Below are 22,434 nucleotides of genomic sequence, written 5' to 3'. Positions count from 1 at the left end.
TTTCCCCCTGAAATTTCCCAGCTCTCTCCCATACTTATTTCCTTCCCTATCTAGTCTAGAACCCATGATCAATGAGTTTGACCACTCTCTGGGCAATATGTTCAAGGCTCTTGCCCTTCCATCCCATTTGTTTAAATCCAAACATCTGTTTTCTCCACTCCTATAACTGGAATTGCATAACAATGTTGGACAAAATCATATAAGTTAGCAGACCGGAACTGTAAGCAAAATCAGATATTAAGACATATTTTAATCATCTCAATAGACATGTCATATATTTCATTATGGTGTTTATTTGCATTTTCCTAATGACAGGTGATATTGAGCACTTTTTCACATGCTTATTGGCCATTTTTATATTTTCCTTTGTACAGTATTTGTTTAAATATTTTTGTCCATTTTTTTATTGGATAGTCTTTCTTTTCAGTTTTAGGAGTGCATACGTATCCTGGTTACCAATCTTTTGACAGATAGATACGTGTTCTGTATTTTCTCCCAGTCTGTATTTTGCTTATTTTCTTAATGGTGTCTTTGGTGAGAAGAAATTTTAAAATTTGAAATCTACTTTAATAATTTTTATGGTTATTGCTCTCTGTGACCTAAGAACTTTTTGCCTCCTCCTAAGTCACAAAGATGTTCTTTTATTTTTTTATAAAAACTTTATAATTTTAGCTTTTATGCTTATAATTATCCATATCAAACTAATATTTGATTTTGGTGTGATACAGGGATTAGAGGTTCATTTTATATGCAGACATGCAGTTATTTAAGGATTATTGCTGAAAAGGCGTTCATTTCTCAACCGTATTTCTTTGGTTCCTTTGTTGAAAATTGTATAACTCTGTAAGAGCAGGTCTATTTCTTGGTTCCCTAATTGACTCATTGATCTACTTACCATTTTTATTCCAGTACCACACTGTTTTGATTATTGTAAACTTATGATTAGTCTTGAAGTTGGCTAGTATAAGTCTTCCAACATTGTGAGTTCTTTAAGATTGTTTTGGATATTCTAGGCCTTTTGAACTTTCATATAAATTTTAGAATTGGTTTGTCAATTGCTTCAAAAAGCCTGTTGGAATTATGATTGAGATTGTAGATCTGAATGGGGAGAAGTAACATGTTAGCAATAGTAACTATTTCAGTCTATAAACCTGGTGTCTGTCTCCATTTGTTTAGGCCTTTGATTTCTCTCAATGTTTTGTAGGTCATGGTTCCCTGTTTGCTGCTGTTTCTTGTGGATGTACATCTATGTCTTTATATTGAAGGATTATTTATTCCAGTCTTCTCTGTCTGGCTTGCTTTGGTTTTTACTGGATATGTTTGCTTAGAGATTATTTGTAATTTACCTGTATTGCACATCTTTTGATGAATTTATCTCCAAGTATTTAGTCTTTATGAGTGTAAATAGAATTGGTATTTAACTTTATTTCCAAATATTGTCTACTGGTGTGTATAAAATACAACTGATTTTTTTTTTTTGCGTATTTTCCTTGTATCTTACACCCTTGCCAAGTATACTGTTCAGTTTTAATAGTTGTAGTGTGGATTCCTGAGGGTATTCTGGGCAATCATTCACGTGATCTTCAAACAGAGATATAGTTTTACTTTTTCCTTTCTGATCCTTATGCACTCCGTCTCTCCTTTTCTTCCTTCCTCCCTTCCTTTTTTTACTTTATTGCAGTGGATAGAACCTCCAATACAAAATTGAATAGAAGTAATAAAAGTAGACATCTTTGCCTACTTTCTGCCTTGGCTTATGGAAAAACATTCATAATTTTACCATAAGCATGATGTTAGCTGAAGGTTTTTTATAGTTAATCAGGTTGAGGAAATTGATGAGTCTTCACCTTTATTTATATATATATATGTATACACACGCATATATACACAGACACAGACACATACATGAAACCATCATGGCTATCAAGTTAATAAACGTATCTATCACCCCAAAAAGTTCTTTATGCTCCTTTTAATCTATCCCTTCTGCTATTCCACCTACTCTACCCCCAGGCAATCACTGATGTTTTCTTTACCATGGATATATTTACATTTTCTAGAATTGATATAAATGGAATCATATAGTATATAGTTTTGGTTAGGCTACTTTCTTTTAGAACACTTTTTTTTTTTAGATTTAACCATCTTGCATGCATTAATAGTTTATTCTTTTTATTTCTGGGTGGTATTCTATTGTATGAATATCCTTCAATTTATTTACCCATTCACCTGTTGATGGGCATTTGGAATGTTCCCAGTTTTTAGCTGTTATAAAACTGTAAATATTCATGTATAGCTACTTACCTGTGTGAATATATGCTTTTATTTCTCTTGGGTAAATACTGAGGTCTGCAGTGGTTGGGTCAGACCATGGTATATATTTACCTTCGGAAGAAACTTCTAAAATGTTGTCTAAAGTAATTTTACTATTGTACATTTTCACTATCAGTGTTTAAGAGTTTCAGTTGTTCTACATTCTTGCCATGGTCAGTCCTACCTTCTTGCTGTATTGCACTAGCTAGAACCTTCAGTTATAATGTTAATAGTAATTATGACAGCAGAATTTTTGCCTACTCCCTGATGTTGGGGGGGGCATTCATTTTTCTCACCATGAAATATTTCATAGTGACAGTTTTTCATATATTCTCTCTAGCTTTTAAATTTTTTATAACAGATTTCATGGAATTATTGACTAAAATAATTCATTTCCCCCTACTTTGTTCTTATTTTCTTTAGCATGTTATGGTTATTTTAAAGCCTACTTCATGTTTACTAATCATAATATCTGAATCATCTGTAGGTGTTATTCTAAGGTCTGTTTTCCTCTCTTGGTCAGTAATATATTGTCTCTCTGCATGTCGAGTAATTTTATGATAGACAATCCATATAAAGAACTATAGAGGCTTCCAGATGGTCTTCCACCAGAGGATGTTTCTTCTTTCTGTCTTCTTAGACAGAAAGGATAAAGAACTGATCATTTAAATGCAATCATGGATGCTGATTCATGTTTAGTTCTAGTTTTAGTAGACTTTCTGTCTTGGTTTCCTCTGTTCCTCAGGTGTGATCATTCCAGTCTGTTATGAACCTGTTAGGTTTCTGTCTTCTGATCCCAAGAGGCTGTGAAAGATACAGTTCTGCCTTTTACAGGATTCCAGCCCAGCTCTCCAGCCTCTCACTCCACTCAGCCCAAACTCTGGCAGATGTTTGGAGGGGAAAACTGAGTATATGCCTGAGGCTGGTATGCCTGTCAGACTAAGCCCTTGAGACTATTAGAGAGTTAACTCTGCCTTTTAGAAGCTTTAATGCAGCTCCTTGTGCTGCCCAAGAAAGCAGAGAAAATGAGTCATGCCTTTAAAGCCTCTAAGTTTCATATTTGTTTCTTCAGGCCCTATTGATCACTCAATACTTGCTGGTTTGTCTTTATTCCAGCAGATATTCTCTTCCTAAGCCTACACCCAAAATTGGCAAATGCCCCTAGAGAAAAAAAGGCCAGAGATGTTGTTACTTCCACAGCTCTCTGACACCTTTAAACATATGATTTTTTAATTCTGATTTTTTTCTGTTTCTTTCTTTTCTTTTTTTAAGCAGGATATTGGCCTGCCACAATATACTACATTTTACCCAGAAGTGGAAGTCTCCAACTTCCAACTTTGGAGTCTCTCTCACTGCTACTTGGCATTTATTCCATGTCCATGGTCACTTCCCCTATCCAGTTCTCTAACAGCAGCTATTTTAAATTTTTATAACCATCCTTAAGAGCCTTGCTTTTTTCTTTCACTGTGATAATTCAGAAAAACATGATTTTTTCAGGTGAGAATGCCTATTAATTTTGGACCTTCAGATCCTCCATCTCCAAACATTTTTGCATCTGTATCCTCATTTATCTCTCCTTGTAAATGGAAGAGATGTCTTCTCTTGTTGAAGGCTAATTTATGAGTTCTTCATTCAAATTCTCTAGGTCTTTGTTCCATCAATTCATGTTTCTTTTGTCTTCTTCCTCTCTCTCAATAGCTCTTTTCTCTAAGCAGATAAATGGGCTCAAATTGTCTACATCTTAAAACCAAAAGCCTACTTGGATCCTATGTCTTCCTTTAGCTATCTTTTTTCTTTCATAGACAGTTTGAAGGAACAGTTTTTACTAATCCTTTTCTCCTATTCATTCTTGTTCTTATTACGTTGTGTTTTATATCCTTACTCCACTGAAATTTGAGATATCAAGATAACAATTAACTCTTTTATAATAAACAATTAAAATCAGTGCACTCACTTCAGTCCTTATATTGACCCTTGTCCCACATTTGTCACTGTTGACCACACTTTATTTTTTTAATTCATTAAAAAAAAAATTTCTCAGCTTAGCCCTAGATGCAAGTGTGAATAACGCCATTCCACTTGGATATTTTCACAAATATCTAAAACCCATATCTGAAACCATACCTTAAAGAGAGCACCTCCTCTATTTCTATCTTGACAAATGGGATAATAATCTGTCAGGTTCCCAAAATATAGAAGCCATTCCTGCCTTTTTTCTCTCCCCTAATTAATCACTTTCCATGTTCATTCATTTCTGCCCCTTAATATCTTGTAAATCTCTTTTCTCTCCCTTTGTTTTATGTTTCCTTAACTTGAAGTGATTCATGTTAATCATTGCCATCACTTCCTGATAAAGTTGTCTTTTGCATCTCACTAAATCTAGGTTCATTTAATTGGATGAAAAGTTATTTTCATATATTTAATGATACAACTTAAAGCTTAGTTTTCCAGATACATTTGCCAATATGTAACTCATTTTATGAGGATGCTTTTATAAAAATTTAAGTTCTTTAAGTATGGATTAAAAGGTTTTTTTAAATGGTTTTATATAAGAAAGCATATAATAGCTACATAAGTATAGTATACTGGAATCCCATGGAAGTATCTAGATACGGTATAAAATCTTGATATGTTGATATCCATAAGCACTTGGATATTATAGCAAGCAACAAAACAGGAGGTTTTTTGGTATCTCAGTAATATTGCTAACTAATTAAAAAGCAAAGGAAGCCATGATATAGTCCAGGCAGTCAGCAAATACCAGAAACTTCAACAAAGCAATCAATAAGATATAACAAATATTAACAGATTTATATGTGGATATTCACAACATATGTAGACAAAGTTTTGTACAGATAGGCACAAAGCATTCAGCAAAATAATAAATTTAAAGTAACTCTAATACTATGTACATACAAGCAGCGAAAGCAAACATTGCATTTAATATAAGTTCACAGCAGGCTGCAAGAATAAAAATCAAATGTGTATCAGAGGGATATACCAATCAGCAAAAATATCCATGAAGATTATAAATGTTTTAGTCTTCATCATTATAACAGGAAACATTACCATCTTTAAAGCCACCTAAATTTTCATCTCTGAAACCTGAAAACTTATTACTGTTGAATTCACATGACTTTTTTTTAACTGCTATCACTCTTTGAGTTTGAAACTGTGTCACCACTACCTTCAAGCAATGAATAATTCTTGATACCTTCAAAGGGCATTGCTGTGGAATTTTCATGACCCTATACTTAACAAAAGCAAATAAAACATTTTCTTTTGGGCAAGCCTCAGAAGAATCAGAACACTTTATAACCTCTAGGGACATTTGTCCCTTAGGGCAGATGCAGAGATAAATTTGCCTATCCTATGTGGTCTTTCTCCTTCAGGATGTTTTCCTCTGGCCCAAAAGTATACACTGGGGGCAAGTGTGGAGTCATCTCAGCCAACAACAGGAGCCCCTCCAGAGAGGCAAGACAGGAGTATGGTGGCTCTTGGTGCTGGGGCTTTAGTCTGTAATACAGGCACACTAATTGGTGCCCGGGAATTTTCTGGTAACTTTTTAGAGGGACAGAGTGAATGCCTCTTTTACGTTGGCACTTATCATATTTTCTTTTTACTGGATTGATAAATTCATCAAGGATAAGGACTAAATCTCACCTCACAATTTCCTGATGCTTATTTTTTAGCAAATATTATTATTTACTTTAAACATATTTATAACATTTGTGGATTTAGTATAAATGTTTGAATGGGATGCCTATGCCCAGAAATAAAGTAATTGAATGGAATTAAAGTTATTGTTTTTGTTTGCCTTTTTAAAATGAAGATAACAGTTTTCTCATATGTTCAAGGAATATTTTATTAAGAATCTATTAGGGTCTAGAACCTATTTGAGGTTCTATCTTATTAGTTATGGCATTAACCTGTAATTTATAGGTCAGGACACTGAAATTCTAACAGGTAAATTGACTTGATTTGTTTACATAGGTAGTTAGTTCCAGAATTGAATAATTTAAACACTTTTCAATTCTTAGAGTTTGAATTTTAATTCTAATTTTAATTAATATGCTGCTGCATGCTTTTTGTATTTATAGTATACTTATTGAGTGGTATCATAGAAATTGATATGAACTAATAGAGTGATTTGTTTGTATACAGTGAGAGAATCAAAGAAGCTGCTGACCATAATTATGAAAAATATTGTAAAAATTAGTAAAAAAGAAGGAAAAGAATTGTTTTTATATTTTGATGCATCATTAGAAATCACTAATGTGACTCAAAAAATTTTTGGTGCAAATAAATACAGGGTAAGTTTTTTAAACTCAAATTTTTAATATGTATTTACTATTTCCAGAAGCTCTCTGTTAGGGGTTATAGGCTTCGTTGCTTTTTTTATTCCATTTTAGAATTCTTAAAATGACACATAGATGTTATTTCTTTAAATTTGTGCTGTGGAATAGCTATCAGCTTGTTAGCCGTATTCTTTGAGATACCTGTTAGAAAGTATTTCAGATGACAAAATTAGCAGCAGCTGCTCAAAACATTTAATGAATTCCTGCCAGCTGTTTAAAAAGTAAATTGAGAAAAAGCACTATTTTAAGATATTAAACATTGTGAGAATTACACAAATGATACTTCAGAAGAAGTAAATAGGCATAGGCAAAATGAATTATAGAAGTTGAAGAAAGAGAATGTTCATTAAGAGTCAGATTTGAAAGTAAGGCAGCATTGTGGAGATGGGGCTTAAAATGGCCTTTGGGTTGAAGATAGGATTTAGATAAGATGCTTTCCAGGATTGTGAAAGACATTGTAAGCCAGATATTTAACTGAAAATCTAAGGTAATAATTTTTGTGCCATTTTGGGGAGATACTCTATTGACAAGTTTGAATAGTGCAAAAGATTTATATTAAAGAATATGAGAGAATGTATTTGTGAAGAACCTTTGTACAGGGAACAAAGTGACAAGCTACAGAGATTGTGGTTAGTGGGGAGTAATTGAAGTGTTCTGAGAAAGTATTTATGTATGTGAAGTAAGGATTTGGGATAATTTGGCAATTTCAGAAGAAAACAGGAAAAAATTGCATTAAGTGGAAACAAACTGGTATTGGGAAAACTGGACAGAAAATGACATCCCTTTGAATTAACTTAATTTTAGGAATTTACCGGAAAACAAAGTATTTCAGTTGCCAAAACGTCTGTGCATATACTTTTTGATGCAAGTGGATCACAGGTATGTCTCTGACTTACTTGATTTTCATCATTTGGCTAAGTTTAACTGTAAATAAAAGACCAGTAATAAAGTTGATGAGGGTGAATTATATAGAAAACAAATGGTCTCAATATAAACAGTGCCCCCATAAAATATATATGACTTTTAAACATGTTATTAATGATAATTTTAGTATAGAGAGTTATTAATATCAGTTTGGTAACTTAAAAATTAAAGTATGTGTCCATCCTTTCACTAATGTCAAAGCCTATTTTATGTCTATTAACATTTGAAAAAGTGGATACTTTTTGTTGGGTCATTTTGTAAAGTTATAACAGTACATGGGTAGAAGAGGGAAAGAGTTGACCTTTGTAAATGTGAGATAAGTAGGAGTTTTATTATGACATCCAGTGATTTCGGAGAACTTCTATTTTTTGCAGTTTTTTTGTTTTTTCTTTTTGTAAAAATCATATTTATTCGTTTATTTAGGAGATGAGGTCTTGCTCTGTTGCCCAGGGTGGGGTGCAGTAACGTGATCATAGCAAAGGTATATGTTCTAATGTTCCACAGCAGAGTAGGGTGACTGTAGTTAACAGTCTGTTATATATTTCAAAGTATCCAGAAGAGAAGACTTGAATTATTTCCAACACAAGAGATGATAAAGTCTCAATGTGATGGATACTCCAAATATCCTGAATTTATAATTGCACATTCTATGCATATAACAAAATATCATGTGTATTCCATAAATATGTAAAATATTATGCATAAATAAATAAATGAAGAATGTCTCCAGAGGATTTGGACCAGAAGCTGGTGTTTTAATTTTGAAATGAATGCTATTAACCAGAAGATGTTTAAGATATTTGAAATGTGTAGCCGGGCATTTTGGTGGGTATTTCACATAATAAGAGTTCTTTTAGCTTTTTGCGGTGATACAGTTTTTCTGTATGGGCTATTGCAAAGAGAGAAATATTACTGTTCCATCAAAGACACCCATTGTACAAGAATCCTTTGGTTTAAGGCAATAATTTTAATTAGCACAAACTCATGCAAATATTTGTTTCATATAAATGACTTCTTGAATAGCCATTAAGGAAGTAATAATATTCTCAGTTACCCATATCTATTTTTTGCAGTTTTAAGTACTTCTTTTTCACATTTTCCAACAGATTCTAGTGCCAGAAAGTCAAATCTCACCAGTCGAAGAGGAACTTGTTAGTTTAAAAGAAAATTCTAACCCCGAAAAGGAATTTGCTAACCCTCCAAAATATATCAAAAACTGTAATAAAGGGGATGGAAAAAATTGTCAGCATGAGGTAAAGTGGCATCAAAATAGTTGCACATAAAAGTATGGATCAAATCATTGCTATATATAAGTACAGAAAGAAGCAACTAGAATTTATATATTAATGGCCTTGATGAATTACATTTTGGAGTTTTGCCCCACCTTTTAGAAATACAAACAAAAGGTGGTGTCTTAGCAAATTGTCTATATGGGTAGGGGTTAGGACAAATAAACTATACTTTGTATTTGTAAATTACAAGTTAGAGATACATAAGAAAACTTTTTTTGCATTTATCTTCTCTGTTCTGTCTTTGCATTTTGCTATAATGTCTAATACAAATTTATAATCTGTTTATTTGCACGAGGAAAGAAAGAAAAATACTAAGTTTTTTTTTCTTTTTCTTCCTCCACTGAAGGATGTCCTCTAGGCCACATCCAGTAGAACGATTTCTCAGCCTTTTTTTTTTTTTTTTCCATACCTTGCTGTGACACTTGACATTGTTCATAGTCCTCTTTCTTAAGGTCCTCTCCTTCAATTTCTGTTTTGATCATCCTAATTCTCTTCCTACTTCTATTACTACATCAAAGATACTTTCTCTCCCCATCTCCTTGTTAGGTTTACTCTAAACCCAAAAGCCCGATACCCAGCCTTCTGAATATCTTGTTGCCTCCCTTTTAGGGAGCTGCTTTTATGTACATAATTTGAGCTCTTAAAATGCACCAGACTTCTCTTCAAAGTTCTATAGTGGCAACTCTACCTTCTAATATTTCCTCTTGGGTGTTTCCTCAAGGCCTTTCCTGAAGTCTAAGCTCAAACACTTTATCTTTTGCCTCAAATCTGCATTTGTCTCTATACTTAAGTAATACTACCGATATTTTTTTCTAGCAGTATCATTGATTCCAGCCTCTTTTCCCACAATTCTAAAACCAAGATGCTAGTGACTATCCTTTCATAGTATCTCTAACATTCTTTTTTTTCTTTCTTCTTCTACCATTACTTATTTCAACAGACCTGGGTTAATTCAGTAGCCTCCTCATTGATCTTTCACATCATTGTTTCATCCTGTGAGCTACCCCTTATGGTATACCAGTGATTTTTCTTAAATATAAGTATCCTGATGGCATTCTTCCGATTAAAAAGTTTCATGATCTCTGTGTTCATCTTGCTGACTCAATAAATTTCGACTTAGTTCTGAGACTTTCTATAACTTTACCCTTTCTATTAAAACTGTAGTTATATACTCTATTAAGGTCATTTGCCTCACTGTCTTTTTGTAAGCCTTGCTTATTCTTGCCTCTAGGTCTTCATTTACCTTGTTTGTTCCTTTTTTTTTTTTACCTTTGCTCACTAAAGCATATTTACATTTGTAATTCTTGCTTCATTTTTACTTTTTTCCTGGAGTTTTTCTTGATTATTTCAGTTTTTGCTAATATCTCACCTTTAGATAACTATAACTCTCACAGGCTATTCCATATTTTTGGCATATTTATGTTACTGTTTTTTTCTTCAGTCTTGTGTCCTCAAAATAAAAATGTCATCTTTTATTTCCCCTAGATAATTAGATCACAAAATCTATCTTTGGTGTCTTTATATCAGAATCATGTTGGGTGTTTATTAAAAATGCAGATTCTTAGATCCCACCTAAAACCTATTGAATCATAAACTCTGGGAAAGGTCTTAAGCACACCAAAGTTTGAAAAACAGTGAAGTATTTTTAAATACCTACTATGTTTTCAGTAAGGATGAACTGTTTGAGGCATTTATATGAATAAGTAGCTTTTCAGATCCTATTCACTATACTACCACTAGAAACTAATTTCCTTAAGAAGAATCTGCTGGTTCAGAAGCTTGTTTTCTGGTTAATCTTAGAATTCCCTTTTCTTCTATTCTCCCTACCCTTCCCCCACAGCCCATATACATACCTACTCACAACTCCATTTTTCCTCCTAATTTAGGGGCAGGTGTCTTTAAAAACGGCTCTCCAATGCTTATATACAGTATGTCACTATCTATTCCTTTCTGTGGCACTTTCTGAAACTCCTATCTCCTTTAGCTGCTGCCTCTGTTATCTACTTCTGTCACCCTCATGAATCACTGTAGGATGATGTGGGAAAATACAGACCTTATTGGAACCACTAGCCTATGTGCTAGTGAATCTCTGAATTCCTGTAACTACTTTACTCCAGTTTAGTTTTCACAGGTTATTAATGAACTTTTCAAAAATGTGAGACAATTTTGAAGAATGCTTAACATTATGAAAACATTCAAAATAATTTTACATAAATATGTATTCAAATGTCACTCTTATAAAATAGAATAGGAAATTGCAAGCTATGATTAACTAGATAAACTCAATATGGATAAAATATTTTCAGCTAGCATACAAAGGTACTGTACTTCATAAGTCTGGATATTCTATAGTTTTTTAAAATATTTCTTGTTTTAGGTACTTATTCAATATCAAATATGAGGATAAAATCTTTCAAGTCAGCCTAAAACACAGAATTTTCTGGATATTGTTGTTAATTAAAAACCCTATATCTTTTCCATGTAGCCAAGGCAAAATGTTATGTGTAAAACTGTAGGATATTTAACTTCAAAAAGAATGTGTGTTTACTGTGGTTTTTCTCATCATGGTTTAAGGTAATTACTCCTAGCAAAAGAAAAATGTCTGAAGCATCAATGATTCTTACTGGTGCACAAAGATACACTGAGAGAAGTCCACTACTTTTAACCAACAGAAGTAAGTTTTATAATCTTAAAAGATTTCTAACAAGTATTATGTTGTAAATGAGGCATTTTAATTCAGGAAAATTCTGGAAATAATTTACATAGAGGATAAATTGGGGCTATAAATTGTATTAAAATATGAACCATTAATATATTCTAATGGGAAGAAAAGTATAATGGGTATTGATATATAAACAATGTTCAAAATATTAAGCATTAATAATGTATCATACTTTAAGCAGGAGGCAGCATAACATACTGGTTAAATATCAAATTAATCAGGCTGTTTACTTCCCCACTCCTGGGTTTGTACTTTGTACAGATTATCCTCCAGCTAAGTTTAAAACCAAATTTCTTTTCTATAAAGTGGAAAAAAGTATCAACCTCATCAAGTTGTTTAAAGGATTAAATAAAAATTATTCATTCAATAAGGAATCTTGTCAAATATTTAGATAGTGCCTGGTACATACTAAGAGCTAAATAAAAATTTAAAAATGCAAAATCTAATACTCTATACTAGTTGCTTTAAATAAAGTCTTATTTAGTCTTTATGAAAATTTAATATTTACCTTCTGTTCCAAAAACCCAGTTGCCTACTAAGCTCCTCAAACTTAATAGGTACAAAATTGAATTCACCTTTCCACCCTTGCTGCCAATTTTTTCTCCACTTTTTTTTTTTTTTTTTTTTTTTTTTTAAATAAGACAGAGGCTCTGTCACCCGAGGCTAGAGTGCAGTGGTGTCATCACAGCTCACTGCAGCCTCCAACTCCTGGGCTCAAGCCATCTTTCTGCCCCAGCCTCCTGAGTAGCTGGGACTATAGGCATGTGCCACCATGCCTGGCTAATTTTTTCTTCCATTTTTTTATCTTAGTAAATGGCATCTATACTCACTTATTTATCTAAATCAGAAACCTGGGAACCATCTTAGAACCTCCCTTTCTTACTTTCTTCATATGAAAAGTACCTCAATAATAGCCATAATTAAAAAAAAAAATCTTTTTCATATGTTTGTTAGCCATTTTTATATCTTCTTTTGAAAAATTTCTATTCATGTCCTTTGCCCACTTTTTGATAGGGTTGTTCGATTTTTTCTTACTAATTTTCCTGAGTTCTAAATAGATTCTTGTTATCAGTCCTTTATCTGATGTGTAGTATGCGAAAATTTTTTCCCATTCTGTAGGTTGTCTATTTACTCTTGTGACTGTTTCTTTGGCTGTGCAGAAGCTTTTTAATTTGATCAGGTCCCATTTATTTATTTTTGTTGCTGCTGTGATTGCCTTAGGGGTCTTCCTCATAAATTCTTTGCCTAGGCCAATGTCTGTAAGAGTCTTACCTACATTTTCTTCTAGAATTCTAATAGTTTCTGACCTAAGGTTTAAGTCTGTTAACCACCGTGATTTGATTTTTGTGAGGGGTGAGAGCTGTGTGTCCTGTTTTAGTCTTCTACATATGGATATCCAGTTTTCCCAGCACCATTTATTAAATAAGGAATCTTTTCCCCAGAGTATGTTTTTTTCTGCTTTGTCAAAGATTAGATGGCTATATGAGGATGGTTTTATATTTGGATTTTCTGTTCTGTTCCACTGGTCTGTGTCTTGGCACTTGTGCCAGTACCAGGCTGTTTTTAGAACCACAGCCTTGTAGTAAAGTTTGAAGTCTGGCAAATTAATACCTCCCATTTTGTTTTTGTTGTTTAATATTGCTTTTGCTAAACGGGGTCTTCTCTGATTCCATACAAAGCGTAAAATTATTTTTTCTATGTCTGTGAAAAAAGATGTTGGTAGTTTAATAGGGATTGCATTGAATCTGTAGATAACTTTGGGCAGTATAGACATTTTAACAATGTTGATTCTACCGATCCATGAGCATGGTATGGTTTTCCACCTATTTACATGTTCTGCGATTTCCTTCCTCAGAGTTTCATAGTTCTCCCTATAGAGGTCCTTTACTTCCTTAGTTAGATATATTCCTAGATATTTTATTTTCTTTGTTGCTATTTTGAAGGGTATTGATACCTACTTGATGAGTGCGATGCGCACTGCCTGGGGAATGGACATGTTTGAAGTTCTCTCGGGGGGGGGGGGGGGGGGGGGGGATGGGGTGGGGGGAGGGGAGGAGTGCACACCTACATGATGAGAGTGATGTGCACTGTCTAGGAAATGGACACAACTAAAGCTCAGACTCGGGGGGATGGGGAGGCATGGGCAATGTATATAGCCTGATCTTTTGTACCCCCTTGATGAGCTGAAAAACAAACAAAATAAAAAAAAAAAAAAAAAAAAAAAATCTATTCTTTGTCCTTTTTTTAAGCAACACCACGAAAAGGAAGAAATAAACCACCACTGCAAATGATGAGTTCTGCAGAAAAATCTGCTGTTTCTAAAACATTGGAAAATGAAGTGAATAATGCTGTATCGCTTATATCTAGACCATCTGAAGGAAGGAGAAGAGATAACAGAGACAAAGTAACTTTACTTTGAAAGTATTTATTAATAATTTTTTTAAATTATTGTAGAAATACATATATCGAGGTAACTTCTTTTGCAAGCAGTAAGTGTCTCACTTTGTTTAAAGCATTACTTTTTTTTCTAGGTATCATTTATTGTCCTTGAAAGTAGGGTCCTTTTTGGCATATGACTCATTTACTGTGCTTACAATAAAACTTATGAATATTCATTTTCCGTAACTCTAATTTACACATTTGGTAGGAGAAATGGACTTGCCACAATTCTTTAGGTTATTATACAAATTAGTGACTGCTATGGCAAAGGCTCTGGTATAGAAATGTGAAATACAGGTGGACTCTGTCCTTAAAGTATCTCAAAGTCTAGCATGGGAATTAGACAAATTAGTTAAGATAATTACAATATAGTATAAGTGTTCTCAGATATACTTATAGAATACAAATAGGAACCCAGTCATAGCTGGACAAGGAGGGAAAAGATCAAGAGATGTTTTTTAAGGAGATATAGGGAGTTGATTTTTGAAAGGTTGATAAAGGTTAGTCAAGTGGATGTTGAGGAAAAGGGCCTTCATTCCAGATGGTTGAAGGGACCGAGCTGGGACTGGATAAGAGAAACTATCTTGGAGAAACAGGAAGTGATCAGGGATACAGATAAGTTTCTAGATGAGGAACACTTAATAGCTTTTTTCTCTGGAGTGTGATGTTTCTCATGAGGATCTGTTGAAATCGAGGGCTTCATGGACATGTTAAAGATTTGGAATAGCTACTGAGAAGTAATGGAGAGACCTAAGAATAAGTATAAATGTTAGACCATGCTGAGGACCCAGTTAAAATTTGAGACTGAATTTTTTGTCATTAGTTCATAATTATGTGCAATTTTCTCAAAGCTTAGTAACTTTGGCATTAGAGTAAAAAAAAAAAAGAGCAGATGGTAGACTCTTTTTCAATTTAAATGAGTATGTGGCAGAAAGATAGAGTATGAGAGTTGAAGATACTAGGAAAAAAATACTCAATGGTTCAAGTTGTCTAGCTAAGTGTTTCTTAATAAGAACACTGTTTTTCAGATGTGCGGCATGGTTCTAAATGTTATAGGATAATAAACATTCTACCTAGGACTGTGCTTACCTATTGTCAGGAGAACCCCTCCATCATTGTGACAACCCAAAACACCTGCATATTTCCTCCCAGTTTGGAGAACCACTGGCTAGATTAAGAAAGACAGCCAGGCCGGTCGCAGTGGCTCACGCCTGTAATCCTAGCACTCTGGGAGGCCGAGGTGGGCGGATCGTTTGAGCTCAGGAGTTCGAGAACAGCCTGAGCAAGAGCGAGACCCCATCTCTACTAAAAATAGAAAGAAATTATATAGATAGCTAAAAATATATATAGAAAAAATTAGCCGGGCATGGTGGCACATGCCTGTAGTCCCAGCTACTCGGGAGGCTGAGGCAGGAGGATCACTTGAGCCCAGGAGTTTGAGGTTGCTGTGAGCTAGGCTGACGCCACGGCACTCACTCTAGCCTGGGCAACAGAGTGAGATTCTGTCTCAAAAAAAAAAAAAAAAAGAAAGACAGCCAGGATATTTTAGATTAGAAGGTATATTTTTATGATAGTGATGGCAGATTTTTATTTGATCTAGGTTAAGTATCTGTGGCAATGGAAAAATGGAAGCTTACTGCAGGCAAGAAGTTACCTCGGCAATAGTTAAAACTTGAAAAATAATACTTCGTAATTTCCAACTCTCCTGTATAGTTTAATGAAATGACAGATGCAGGCTATGTGATCAACAGCAGTAGGAGATGTGCCACGGATGTTCTAGAAATCATCAGTAACTGATGAAAATTGTGTTATGCTGGCTATGGATGGGATCAGAGCTTATGGACTCTTGCCTCCTTGTCTGCAGTGAAAGTTACATTCTTGTGTTTTAGGATAAGCAGTATTCTAAAATGGGCATAACATTTATGAAATAGATATAAATATTGTTAACTTTTCATAGCAAAGCAAATTTATTTTAAAAGATTCAGACCTTAATACTCTGACTTTTAAAAGTTGTTTTCATAGAATGCCTTAATTCAAGTTTACATGAACATGTTTTCTGTTTATAGCATATCAAAATTGCTACAGTTGTAGAAAAGACAGAAAATAAGAACATTGAATTCCTAAACCAAAATTGTAGTAAGTACCTTTTGATAATTGTAGTCACTTAAAAAAAATATATGCTTCTCTTTAACCCCACTGGCTTTTGTTGATTTGAAAAAGATTTATAAAGAATGTGTTTGACTTTGTGCAAGGAATTTTTGAGATTGCAAGGAAATATATTAATATAATCTCTATTCCCAAGAAGTTTGGGTCTGGGAGAGAGGAGGCATCCCAATATGTAAATCTTCATAGAATTCTATACTAACTCCCATTGTACCCTGCCAAATGCATGACAAAATGAAAATGTGATAATTTTTATTTTATTTAGATGAACTCCAGGATATTGTATCTGATTCACAGGCAGTGGAAAAAATAGATAAACCTGTGTAAGTAGGAGAAAATCTATCAAATCATTTAACATATATTAATATTATTAGATATAACAGATTTGAAGGAAAAGGACTTTATATTATTAAAATGTAGTATTAGTTAGAGCATTAATCATCTCTCAAGTATTATGACAGTGACATGGGGAACAATCTATACATTTTTTTCCATGTCAACCAACCTAATTCTTTTCAAGGTGAGAGACTTAAAATGAATGAGATTTTTTTAAATAATAAAGTATGAATGTGAAGAAATTTAACTTAGTTTAAGTGCATAGTAGAACATGTGAAATATGTAAGACATGTTTAGGGTAGATATCAAAGTAGTAGCAATGATGGAATCTTTCCTAATATTCTTTAATGTGATCAATTATATAATTTTAATTTTTGTAATGACATGAAAATATTTCTATATTTGACACATTGCTTTCAGCAAACATTGATTAAATTAAAAATCAAGGTCTTAGAGTCATAGGCAAATGTTTTGTAATATATTAAGCAAATGAAATCATTTTCTAGATTACCTGGTGTTTTAGAAAACATCTGTGGAAATAAAATGCACTCCAACTGGGCATGTTGGACACCTGTAAAAAATATTGAACTGTCTAATAACCAAAGAGCAAGTACTTCATCAGGAGAGACATTTAATCAAGGTGAAACATACAGTTTTATTTGTATGTAATAGTTTAGGGGAATATTAATTTCCTCAAATGTCTAATAAGCATTTTTCATTTCAACAAATTTTACATGTAAATTTATTTAATAAGCATTCATTTCTTCTCATTTTCCCACTAGATATTGTTATCAACAAAAAACTTACTAAACAAAAATCATCCTCTTCGATATCCGATAATTCTGAAGAAACAGAGAAAGTGAAATATAAGAAAGAAATAATGGACTATAATAAAATAAACAAAGCAGAAGCAGAAGTTTGCAAAAGAAACAGTCAGCAACAAAATCATCTTAAATATCTGGAGGAGAAAAATACTGAAAATACCAAGCAGAATGATTGGCATATTGAATCTGAAACTACTTATAAATCAGTTCTCCTAAATAAGACAGTTGAAGAATCACTGATATATAGGAAGAAATATATATTGTCAAAAGATACGAATACTGCTATTTGTGATAAAAGCTCTTCTCCTAGAAAAAATGAGAAAAGTCATAGAAAATCAGGGAAAGAATTGACTTCTGAACTGAATTCTTGGGATATGAAACAAAAAAAAGTGGTGAGCTTTCAGTGTGTTTTGATTTCTGCCTAACACAAAGTGAAAGAAGTTTGATTGCAGCAAATTTTAACATGTTAATTCCTTGTTCTTTAATTCAAAGCCTAGACTCTGAGAGTGAGTTCCTCCTCCCACACCTCGCCCTAGTCCCAGCCCTGATAGAACAGTAGCAGGCACATATCATGTAAATATGTATAGAAAGAATGAACCTTGCAGTTCCTATCTATTCTATTTGGGTTCCTCTGACTCTGTTGTTTTTAACATGCGTATAGAACTGTTTGTACCTCTCTAATTTTTGCCTTTCTTTTTTATAAATGGTTATTTTTATATGTTTTGCCTCTGTGACTGTAACCAATTGCAGAGTAAGAACTATGTTTTATTCAGCATTTGTTTTCCTGCATGGCCTAGCACAGCTTTACATACAGTAGCATCTCAAACATTTCTTGGATGAATGGATTTAACCTTGATAAGGTTTGGCAAGAAAGGGTATAAATAGCTTGGAAGTGACTATCTTGCTGTAACTTGATCATCCTTATTGGAGCCCCCACTTCTTCAGATTAATCATCTCTGTAGAACATCTCTATTTTTGGCTACTTGGCACCGTACTTGCACTGAAGAAAATTTTACTTTTGTAACAGTTACCATAAATCTTTTGTCATTGCTGTCATGTAGATTAAGAAAAAAGTTTTAATCAGAATATATTTCCACTGTCAATAATGCAATATACTTTTTTCTTTCTAAAATCTAGGTTTCATAGGCTTTTACTTTTATCTTGCACAGTATTGTACCTGAGTAATTAAATTTGTGTAAAATGTTCATACATTGGGGCATTTCAGTATGCAAATGATACTTAAGAGATAATTTCTAGTTATTGTATATAATTAGACATTATTTCATTTGTCTTGGCCAATTTCCTTTGTATTTTTTAACCTGCAACTCACCTTTTATGCCTAATTTGGCCGTTTTCTTCTATAACCATATCCTTTTGGGTCCTTTTTTTTCCTTGGTTCCTTAGTATGTTGTTATTTTCTCTTTCTAGTCTTGACTGCTATTTAATTCCCTCAGTCCCAAGGGAAGTGAGGTTCTTTTTGTCCAAACATAGATCTGTTCTTCAATTTTAATTTTAAACTGTTTTCTATGGAATTCAGAATCATTTCACAGAATTTCCCTGAGCTAGTTATTGCTTTATACTGGGAATACAGGCACCTAGTCATCTCTTCTCAGCTGTACTCTGATTTTTAAAAAATCAACTTCTTGTTTTTAGAAGTTCTCTTGTTGTTCATAGGGTCACTCCGTGTATCCTTATGTTTCCTAACAATTGCATACATCACTCTTCTCTAAAGTAGTCATATGTCTGGTACTGGTTTTCTATTTATTGGATCAGCCCAGAGAAATAGAGCCTATGTAGTTCAATGGTACAGATTTTCCAAGATGGTTCCAATTATACTGGAAGTCCTAAAGTCATACACTATTTTTTAGAGGAGGTTCATTTTTGCTGCATTTTTATTGAGTCAAGTAAACCCTGTCTTTACTTTGATAATCTCAAGAAAGGACAGTAAATAATACTACCTACTATATATAAAAACATATGGACTCAAAAATAGTTAAAATAGCAAATTTTATGCTGTGCATATTTTACTACAATTTAAAAAACCTATATGCCTGATACCCAGAGAAAAAGTAAGTATAAAATCAGGAGGCCTCATATCTTTAAGAGTATTGTTGGAGTTTTTAAAACTAAATGATCTAAAATTATGCTCAGAATAATTCTTTATAGTCCTATTTTTAAAAATTTAACAGACTGTTTTTTTTTTTTTTTTTAGAGAAGTTTCAGGTTCACAAAAAATGAGTGGAAAGTACAGAGACTTCTCATATGCCGCATTACCCTATTAACAACTTGCATTGTGTGATACAATTGTTAGAATTGATGAGCTGTTACTGATATATTATGATTTTAAAAAGTCCACAGTTTACCTTAGGGCTCACTCTTTGTACATTCTGTGTGATTTGACAAATATGTGAAGTGACATATCTATTACAGCATTATACAGAATAATTTCACTGCCCTAAAATATCCCTGTGCTCCACCTATTTATTCTTTTGATTAGGAATGCATTACATCTAGAGATTAAGTTGGGAAGAACTGATATCTTGACAATATTGAGCTTTCTATCCATATATGTGGAATGTTTCTCCATTTATTTAGATCTTTGATTACTTTCATCAGAGTTATGTAGTTTTTCTCATGCATATGTTTCATTTGATGTATACCATAGCTACGTATTTCACTTTGGGGAGTGCTAGTAAAAATTATATTGTGTCTTTAATTTCAAATTCTATTTTCTCATTTCTGGTTTATAAGAAAGTGATTGAATTTTCTATATTAATGTTGTGTATTGCAACTCTGGTATAATTGCTTATTAGTTGCAGCCATATTTATTTTTGTTTTTGGGATTTTCTACATGGACAATGAGGTTATCTGTAAACAAAGACAGTTTTATTTTTTCCTTCCCAATATGTATACCTATTATTTCCTTTTCTTGTTGAAATGTTGAAAAGGAATGGTAAGAGGGGCTATTCTTGCTTTGTTTCTGATTTTAGCAGGAAAAGATCTAGTTTTTCACTATTAAATGTGTTGTTAGCTGTAATTGGTTTTGTAGATGTTCTTTATCAAGTTGAGGAAATGTCCCTTAGAGTATTTGTCATGAATGAATGTTGGATTTTGTCCTGTTTTTTGTGCATCTATTGATAAGATTTTTCTTCTTTAGCTTATTGATGTGATGGATTACATTAATTGATTTTCAGATATTGAATCAGCCTTGCATACCTGGAATACATTCCACTTGGTCATAGTGCATAATTCTTTTTATACATTGTTGGGTTCAATTTGATAATATTTTGCTGAGAATTTTTACATCTGTGTTTATGAGAGATATTGATCTGTAAATTTTCTTTTTTGTAATGTGTTTGGTTTTGGTATTAAGGTGATTCTGGCCTCATAGAATGAGTTAAGAAGCATTTCCTCCACTTCCATTTTCCAGATGATTGAGGAGAATTTGTGTAATTTCTTCCTCAAATGTTTGATAGAATTCACCAGTGAACTCATCTGAGCCTGGTGTTTTGTTTTGGAAGGGTATTAAATACTGATTCAATTTTTAATAGATACAGGCCTATTCAGATGATCTATTTCTCTTTGCATGAGTTTTGGTAGATTGTATCTTTCAAAGAATTGGTCCATTTCATTTTGGTTATCAGATTTATAGACATGGAGTTCATAATATTTCCTTATTGTCATTTTAATGTTCATGTGATCAGTAGTGATCATTCTTTCATTTCTGTTATCAGTAATTTCTTCCTTTTTTCTTTTTTTATCTTTCTCAGAAATTTTAAATTTCTCTTTTCACTCTCTCCTTAGTTAACCTGGCTAAAAATTTATCAGTCTTTTCAAAAACTGACTTACTTTTTATTCAGTTTTTTATTTTTATGGGAAGAAACTTTAAAAAATTTCTACAGACCATTCTGCACAGTTCTATAAGTTAAAAGATTTATCCTGAGTAGTTTTAATCCCTAACAAAACCCAAACTTATTAAATGTAGGCTGGTGCAAAAGTAATTGTGGTTTCTGGTGTGAATTTTAAATCATTATAACTAGGCTCAAACACATTTTTATTAATCAAAATAGGAACCATTACAGTCAACACATTTTTGCCAATGAGAACTAAGTTTATTCCTGTAGCGTAAAAATCCGTGCTTCAGAACTTGCATTTTCTGCATCCTACTGGTTGTGGAAGTGTTTGTTTTCCCTGCAAAAAGTTGTTGAAATGCTTGAAGAAGTGGGAGTCGGTTGGCGAGAGGTTAGGTGAACATGGCGGATGAGGCAAAACTCCGTAGCCCAATTCATTCAACTTTTGAAGCATTGGTTGTGCGGTCAGGTGTTGTCTTGGAGAAGAATTGGGCCCTTTGTGTTGACCAATGCCGGCTGCAGGTGTTGCAGTTTTCAGCGCATCTCATTGATTTGCTGAGCATACTTCTCAGATGTAATGGTTTTGCCAGGATTCAGAAAGCTGTAGTGGATCATACTGGCAGCAGACCAGCAAACAGTGACCATGACCTTTTTTTGGTGCAAGTTTGCCTTTGGGAAGTGCTTTGGAGCAGCTTCTCGGTCCAGCCACTGAGCTGGTCATTGCCAGTTGTCATATAGAATCCACTTTTCCTCGCACATCACAATCCGATCAAAAAATGGTTTGTTGTAGTTGCGTACAGTAAGAAAAGATGACACTTCAAAACAATGATTTTTTTTATTTTTGGTCAGTTCATGAGGCACCGACTTACCAAGCTTTTCATCTTTCCAATTTGGTTCAAATGCCAAATGACCATAGAATGGTCAATCTTGAATTCTTTGGCAACTTCTTGTGTAGTTTGTAAGAGGATCAGCTTCGATGATTGCTCTTAATTGGTCATTGTTGACTTCCAAAGGCCAGCCACTGCACTCCTCAACTTCAGTTTCCTTTGCAAAACTTCTTGAACCACTACTGCACTGTATGTTCGTTTGCAGTTCCTGGCCAAATGCATTGTTGATGTTACAAGTTATCTCCTCTGCTTTACGAACTCATTTTGAACTCAAATAAGAAAATAAATCGAATTTGCTTTTTGTCTAACATCATTGCCAAGGTCT

The 22,434-nt window shown here is 33.4% G+C and overlaps 1 protein-coding gene across 1 annotated transcript in view; it reads left to right on the top strand.

Moving 5' to 3' along the window:
* The window catches only part of SYCP2 (synaptonemal complex protein 2), a 58,896-nt gene that overhangs the window by 13,631 nt on the left and 22,831 nt on the right, over positions 1-22,434 (top strand). The window contains exons 14-22 of the mRNA XM_069495973.1: positions 6,478-6,626; positions 7,476-7,550; positions 8,702-8,848; positions 11,462-11,561; positions 13,859-14,013; positions 16,115-16,184; positions 16,477-16,534; positions 17,054-17,187; positions 17,330-17,763. Of these exons, the coding sequence (XP_069352074.1) occupies positions 6,478-6,626; positions 7,476-7,550; positions 8,702-8,848; positions 11,462-11,561; positions 13,859-14,013; positions 16,115-16,184; positions 16,477-16,534; positions 17,054-17,187; positions 17,330-17,763 (1,322 nt within the window). The remainder of the gene's footprint in view (positions 1-6,477; positions 6,627-7,475; positions 7,551-8,701; positions 8,849-11,461; positions 11,562-13,858; positions 14,014-16,114; positions 16,185-16,476; positions 16,535-17,053; positions 17,188-17,329; positions 17,764-22,434) is intronic.

Source organism: Eulemur rufifrons, chromosome 20, assembly GCF_041146395.1.
Source record: "Eulemur rufifrons isolate Redbay chromosome 20, OSU_ERuf_1, whole genome shotgun sequence".
NCBI lineage: Eukaryota > Metazoa > Chordata > Mammalia > Primates > Lemuridae > Eulemur > Eulemur rufifrons.
This window is presented reverse-complemented; position numbering and strand designations above follow the sequence as displayed.